At 39.3% G+C, this 7482-nt stretch overlaps 2 protein-coding genes across 3 annotated transcripts; both read left to right on the top strand.

Annotated features, from left to right (window-relative positions):
* The first annotated feature begins 988 nt into the window (after window positions 1–988).
* On the top strand, window positions 989–4948 carry atp5po (ATP synthase peripheral stalk subunit OSCP). Its single transcript, XM_085477373.1, has 7 exons — window positions 989–1072; window positions 1346–1396; window positions 1481–1591; window positions 1897–2026; window positions 3711–3823; window positions 3996–4082; window positions 4694–4948. The coding sequence occupies exons 1-7, from the start codon at window positions 1046–1048 to the stop codon at window positions 4802–4804; spliced, it is 630 nt and encodes a 209-aa protein (XP_085333499.1). The 5' UTR covers window positions 989–1045; the 3' UTR covers window positions 4805–4948.
* A 334-nt stretch (window positions 4949–5282) lies between these two features.
* On the top strand, window positions 5283–7221 carry LOC146717519 (uncharacterized). 2 transcript variants are annotated; one of them, XM_085477352.1, is made up of 2 exons: window positions 5283–5512; window positions 5676–7221. In XM_085477352.1, exon 2 carries the CDS (start codon window positions 5757–5759, stop codon window positions 6501–6503), a length of 747 nt encoding a protein of 248 aa, XP_085333478.1. In that variant the 5' UTR covers window positions 5283–5512; window positions 5676–5756; the 3' UTR covers window positions 6504–7221. The 2 variants fall into 2 exon arrangements, with proteins under 2 accessions (XP_085333478.1, XP_085333488.1); XM_085477362.1 differs by having other exon boundaries at window positions 5781–7221.
* The last annotated feature ends 261 nt before the right edge of the window (window positions 7222–7482 follow it).

The following is a 7482-nucleotide window of genomic DNA, read 5'->3' on the forward strand; positions in this document are numbered from 1 at the left end:
AAAAAGCAGCCAATGTACAAAGAAAAACTTTCAAAGTCCTCCAGTTAGCCTGGAGAACTACTGTTCAACAATGTTTTAAAACTTAATAAGAAGTTTACAAGTCTGGCTTCTTTGGAGAAAAACATAAATAAATGAGGGGTGACTCCATACTTTTCCCCCGGTACTAAATATTTTACATTTTAACCAGAAAAACAAAAATGAATAAACTGCTTTTTTAGTCTTTCTTAAAAGAAAAGCAAGAAGGTAGCGGGACACAAAAGGAATTATCCATGCAGCATTTTAGCATATAGAGTCACCTTGTTTAAATGTTAAAATTAAAATAGCTTCATAGGACTCATATAATGCATTCACTAATTAATGAGAAATAACTAAACTCACAAAGTATGCTTTAAAATGTAAAACTAGCAGCTCCCTGTCTCACTGTTTTTGTGTTCCAGTTAGTTGTTAGACTTTCTAAGTAATTTCCTCTTCCTTTAGTCACGCAGCTAAATCTGGGGCAAAAAAAGTGAAGCAGTGAGACAACTGCAGTTTATTAAATGACCACTTGAGGTTGTTTCCAAATGTCAATCAATGTCCATATACTCCCAACCATAATTTATAAAATAAACATCATGTTGTTTTCAACAATCTAATGCGGCTGTTTTTAGAGGTAGACAAAGTGGGTGGTTCTATGGTGGCTTTGTCCATCTTTAATGTACAGTCTCTGGTTTTAGCCTGTTAATGTGACCAGGCATATCCAAAACAAGTATTTTGTTGTTTTCTATTGCCTACTTATATCTTAAGAGAAGTATGCTATATTTCACCTAATACTCAAAAAAAGACTTCCTCGATGGTATATACATTTACTATAGCTTAAAATATTAATTACTACACATAATATAAACAAACAAAACAAACTTGTTTAATTCCGTAACAGCTTCTTGTTTTGGGGACTCTTATTCACGATGAACTGCACCGGAAGAACTACATTACCCACAGCAAGACGCCTTCCTCTAAAGCACACATGCGCAGTCGGTCGTTCTACTCTGGACAGCTGTAGGAGAAAATGGCAGCATTCATGCTAGGACAGCAGGTATGACATTCAGTTATCTCTTTTAAATTTTAACCTTTATAATAGGGCTCATTTTTGTTTTCATATCTTCCAAAACTTGTTTGGTGAGTTTTATTAATTATGCTGAGCAGAAATGAGCGCTGAACTTTCAAAAAGAATTCACACGAGGCATTTCACTTGAATGACTGCTAACGTGTTAGCCAACCAGCTAACTGAGTTAAACGTAAACGGTGCAAAGCGGGCTAATAATTCACCAGCTCAGGCTTTAATTTTCATACAAATATTATTTTGCAGGCACGCCAGTTCAGCACGTCTGTGATCAGACCTGCAGCCAAACTGGTTAAGGTGAGTGACGTGCAGTGCAATAACCTTCTTCAGTAATTTGTGACAGGGTGTTAAGGTAGCTTATCCCTGTAAATGTCCTTGTAGCCTCCCATCCAGGTGTATGGAGTGGAGGGCCGTTATGCCACTGCTCTGTTCTCAGCTGCCAGTAAGCAGAACAAACTGGACCAAGTGGAGCAGGAGCTGGGAAAAGTGTCTGTAAGTCAACAAAAAAGGAAACTATTTTTAATGTTGCTGCCACTGAATGATGAAAATGATGCTTTACTTAATATTTGATCACAGGGTTATGTGCATATTACTGTGATATATTTAAATAGCATCGCAGGATGTTTAAATATATTGTTTGTTTGGTTTTTAATTAATAATGAGATTAGTGACCTGATTATTAAATATTGATAATCCAAGCAGTTTCGGTACCATCTACCTTTTGTCTAATACTTACTTACTTTTTTTTTTTTTTTTTTTTTTTTTTTTTTGCTGTTGTCTGCCACATTATTTTTCAGGCCCTGATCAAGGACCCTAAAATGAACAGTGTTGTAATGAATCCTCATGTGAAGCGCAGCCTCAAGCAGAAGACCTTCAACGATGCCCTTGCAAAGGCCAAGGTTTCACCCATCACTGTCAACCTCATCAGTGAGTGATCACAGACCCGTGTTACTGCTGGGACCCCTGTGTCATTAATCGTGTGTGTTTGTGGCGTGTACACATGCAATACATTTGAACCTAGTTTTGTTACATTTTCAAAGACAACAGTCCACTAGCATGTTCCAGATATGATGTTACCAAGGTCGCAAAGTAAGGAACATGTTGTTGCACGTAGTCATGTGATGGTTGCAGCACTTATACATGCAGGTCCTTGAGATTTCACATGGTTCGTTATTCTTAATGCCCAATTGGGCATATTTGGTTTGAATATTGTTTAGGAACCTCTTTCTGATCAAAACATAAAGAAAGCCATCTTGTTAAGCTTAGTATCGGTCTGAAGCCTAAAGGGTGTTTTCTTTGCATAGCTCTTTTCGACACTCTAAAAATGCTTCCTTACTACAATCCTCATTCGTACATTAATTCAGTTGCATATTACAGATCTGCTGTTGCAACCCCCTTGGAGAAAAAACAGAGCAGCTAGAAGTATGTTGATTATAAGAAAATAACATGTATATGAAAATACTTTGACACAACAGCCATAAGGTTTGGACCACATTCACAAGCTGTGTTTTATGGGGTCTACGGACCAGCTGCTCTTGAACATTCCTAGATCCAGGCTTAAAAGAGAAGAGGCAACAGAACCTTTTCAGGTGCAGCTCCTAATCTGTGAAACAGTCTACCTTTTCACATAAGAGCTGCCCAGACGCTCCATCATTTTAAAACGCTGATGAAAAAGAAACTGGTTATTCTCACTGTTTACAGTCTAAGTTGAGCAGGTTTTCCCAGGTTTTTATTGTGCAAATTTTATTCTGTATTCCTATTTACTTATATCACAGTTTGATTATTTTTTTCCTCCTTTAATCAAGGTTTATGGTTGTATTGTGTATTTTGGTGTATGTTTGTTGTTGATTTTGTGACTATTATGTCTATGTTGCATAGCCTGTACAGCACTTATTCAATTGAGGCTACGTCCACACTAATGCGTTTTCATTTGAAAATGCTTTTTCTCTGTTTTGGCCTCCCGTCCACACTGGGACGGCGCTTTCCCAAGGGAAAACACATACATTTCAAAACGGAGCTGTCCCGTCGCAGTGTGGACATTCGAAAACGCAGACTTTCTAAAACGATGATGCATTTTAGTCATGTGATGCAGTCATGTGACCAATTAAACAAAGATAGCGGAGGGCATTATACAGCAGTTGTTTTGATTGCTCTTGAACCTTAACACTCTCAATTTTGACAGCCCTAAAAAACATTAATATCAGTTTGTACATGCTCCAGATAGCTTTTCTTCAAATTCTTTAATCCTCACTTGCTTTTGCGCATGCGCAGGACTGGAACGTAAGCGTTTTTGGCCGTTTCAACGTGGACACACAACTCTGTGAAAACGACTGAAGACGCTAGTGTGGCTGCGGAGCGTTTATAGACGAAAACGCCGTTTTCATATCTATCCGGGCTAGTGTGGATGTAGCCTGAGTTGTGTTGATGTGCTATAGATGTAAACTTTGATTTGATTAAGGGTAAATGAGTGTTACTAGGAAGAACTTGGCAAAATCCCACACTGTTTACTTTAAACTGATGTAATACAAAAGCTACACTTTGCTCTGAGCAGATAGAAAAGTGGAGACTCTTGCTCAAACATGTATTGTCTTTTTTTTTTCTCCCTCTTTAGATGTTTTGGCTGACAATGGTCGTCTTACTTTAACTGGGGATGTTATTAACGCTTTCAGCAAGATGATGAGTGCACACCGTGGAGAGGTGATCTGCTCCGTCACTACTGCGCAGGTATGAAATGGGTGTATATGCAAGATATGTTCATACATTATTTTTTTCAGATACTGAAAACAGGTCACATCACTTAAGCAATATTTGCTGCTGTATATATCATTTATTTTATCAATTGCAGTATTATTGATTTAGACATTGTACCTTCATAATGAATGTTTATCCATTGCAGCCTTTGGATGAAGCTAATCTCTCCGAGCTGAAAGTAGCTCTTAAAGGCTTTCTTCAGAAGGGTGAGACTATCAAGCTGGAAACAAAGGTACAACTCTAATGCACAGTCCCAGAAATCTGTACATAACCATCTTGCTGATGAATTTTTATCTTCAGGGGAAAACTGTTTTTGTGCATTAGTCAATTCTAAGATGTGGAGTTAATTTTCTTGCATAACATGTCTTATCTCAGACTGGTGAGATAATGTTTAAGCGCACAAATGTAACAATTTGTATAATTTACATAGTGAAGCAAATATTTTCTGGAAACTTGCATTAAAGAAATATGAATTTAAAAATGTACATAATCAACTAGAGGAGTTTGTATTATGATTGGCTGTAAGATGAACATTTAAATAGTGAATTCCAGGAAATGGAAAAGCATCTGACATCTTTTTTTCCCCGCAAGGCTCTGAGATGTCGACAAGTTAAAATGTTCATAGATTTAAAAACCAATGTCCATTGTGTCCTCTGCAAAAGCCTTTAATTGTATATCAAAGAGATTTTAAACGCGGCTCAATCCACTATTTTAATCCCCCCCCCCCCAAAAAAAAAAAAAAAATCTAAAAAATGGAAACTTGTGAAACAAGAAATCATTGTCTTGTAAGGGGAAGTCTCGTGTTCATATGTGTTGGCTAACAATCGACCTGTCTCTTCACAGTCGGATCCTTCCATCCTGGGGGGCATGATCGTCAGCATTGGAGACAAGTATGTGGACATGTCCACCAGATCAAAGATCCAGAAGCTGACCAAGCTCATCAAGGAAACTTAGTCCTGTGGACTTAATTTTGCAAAGACGACCATTGGCGAAGGGGAAACTTTGAAAATTGTAGATTTTGACCTGTTCCAGCACTGTTGTTGCCCTATAAATCCAGTGTTTGTGCTTAAAATGTTAATAAAAACTAAAAAAAATTGATCGCTGATGTTTGTTGTCTTTGTAAAGCACATATACACAGCTTCCATTATACTGACCAGTGATCTCATGGCCAGATTAGTTGATACATTGTCATTACTACATTTTAATAAATGTACAGTTGGTTCAAGACAGTGTGTCAGTTACATAGTTACCGCTGTGCTGTTGATACAATTATGGTTCCATGGCTACCACAGTTCCATGCTTCACTACTAGATACATTTTTGATACTTTTCCGATTCTACAGAAACCCATTACGTCACACGGATCAGTCCCTACGTTTCTTGAACGCTTTTATTGCGCATGCGCAGTTGTCTGCTGGTTAAAAAATTTTTTTCCTTTTCTTTTTTTTTCTGGGTGAAAATGGCTGCCACTCTCATCCAAACCTCTGCGTAGAGGATTAACTGAGCGTTGAAATATGCAGCAGACCCGCTTCGAGACAACACTCGCAGACGCCAGGGCGTAGTTTGTGCAGTGCCTTCACAAAGATGTTGTGGCCGTCAGGGAGAGGAAGCGTAGACGAGTCGAAATTAACCCTTTCCACTCCAACGTCCACCAACAAATGAGGTACGAACTGTTCATCTTTCGCTCTTTGAGTAGTTCGGCGATCTAGTAATCCAGTAATCATTTAAATTTATTGTTATGCATGCCGTGCATTTTTGCAAACTATGACTCTGTTTGAACATGTTTATTTCGGACATCACTTATCTTTGTTTGTTTTGTGTTGCAGTGCTAAAAAGGCCTGTTTGAGCCACTAGAAGTCAGCTACTAAAAACTGGATTGTCAGTAAAACACGTGGCTTTTCTAGCTCATGTATTTCTATGTACCCCAACAGAAAATGATGCACCAAGTGACCACCAGCAGCAGTGACTATTGCATGAGTGCACTAACAGAGGACTGTCATCCAGGCAGCCACTTTGATTTATGTAGTACACAGTCCAACAAATTCTACCCCTCTCCGACAAACCCTGGTTTGCAGCTGTCCCTCGCCGGCCTTGCCCCTTTGCCACAGGGCATGCACAAAGCCATGGCGTGCCAGTTACAAGACACCCAGAATGACTTCCAGCCACAGGCTGTGAGAATCAGAGCCGGTGAAGCTCTAGGGCCTGAGGGCTCTAAGAGAAAGAAGGGCACAGCGAAGTCAGGGCGGAGAGGGAGGCCATCGGGGACCACAAAGTTAGCTGGGTACCGTACAAGTACTGGACGTCCACTTGGGACAACTAGAGCAGCCGGTTTCAAGACAAGCCCAGGTAGGCCCCTTGGAACCACCAAAGCTGCAGGATATAAGGTGAGCCCTGGGAGACCGCCTGGCAGCATCAAGAGCCTCACTCGCCTCAAGAAGCTAGAATTCGGATGTGACGGCACCAGCAAGCTGGACTTTAGCAACTGCAGTGCTCCCAAGAAGCTGGACTTCACTAGCTGTGATGTTTCATCTTTTCCATACACCATGATGGAGAAAAGAGAACTTTGTGAGCACGGTAGCAATAAAGTGGATGAAACCACAGAGATAAATTCTGCAGCTGCTTCCCCAGTGTTTGAAAAACATTTGGTTGCATGAAGAAGAGGACTAGAAGGAATTGTGGCATTTCATGTATGCTGGGAGAAAAAGTTGTTTTATCATTTACTGTGGTTCTAAGTTTTCATTGTACAGTGATTGGCATTCTCATCATCCTTTCCTAATAAACAGCTGAATCACAAATATGTTGCTCCAGTGTGGCAGAGGTGCATGCACATGAAATGACACCAGTCAGTATAGTTAGTGGTTCAGACCTCAGTAACCCTGATGTATTCCTCTGAATTGTGACATGTTCTCTTACTCTGTTCTAAGACATGAATATGTTTGTTTGTGTGACATTTTCTACATGCATATACATTTTAGAACAAAAAAAATTTAATGAAACCAAATCTTTCCCGAGCATAAATATGTAACCATGTAGTCGTCCTTTGTGTTTTGTCCGCTTGTCTATTATGTGGTTTATTTTGTGATACAATTCAGGAAAGCAGGAGCCCTGCGGTACGTTTTTATTGACTCAAACTGGTAAAGCTTAAAGCATAATACCCCCTTTGTTTCTGCACTTTGTAAATATAGTTTGCATCATGTATTGTAACAGCCTGTTTCCATATCCACAGTCACTCGATAAGCACTCCCACTTGTGCATGTATGTTAGACTGATCAGTAGAGGGGGAAACGACTAATGCTTTGTGGAATATGTAATAATAATAATGATTTCCTGTATGTGAAGCCAAAATAAAAGAAAGAAATCGTCTTTTTCACAGTTTCCTGTCACTTGTAATTCTTGCTCTGGACACAAGGGGGCTTGAGTCCTGTGACATGACACTCACTTTATCATAATACCTTTATTTACACCTTGTTAGACTAATTTAGGGCGTACCGACGTTTATGATCTTACTTTTTAGGCGTGTTTTTACCAGGTACGTGACAGAAGAAGAGGTTAAAAAAACTATAGGTCATGTTTTTTTGGGTGAAGCCGCCATGATGTGAGCTGCGTCTTCAATCTTTGTGTTCTGTACATGAT

This window comes from Copadichromis virginalis, linkage group LG2, assembly GCF_057382275.1.
Source record: "Copadichromis virginalis isolate Kocher_CV1m ecotype Utaka linkage group LG2, C_Virginalis_male_GT1.1, whole genome shotgun sequence".
In the NCBI taxonomy this organism is placed as follows: domain Eukaryota; kingdom Metazoa; phylum Chordata; class Actinopteri; order Cichliformes; family Cichlidae; genus Copadichromis; species Copadichromis virginalis.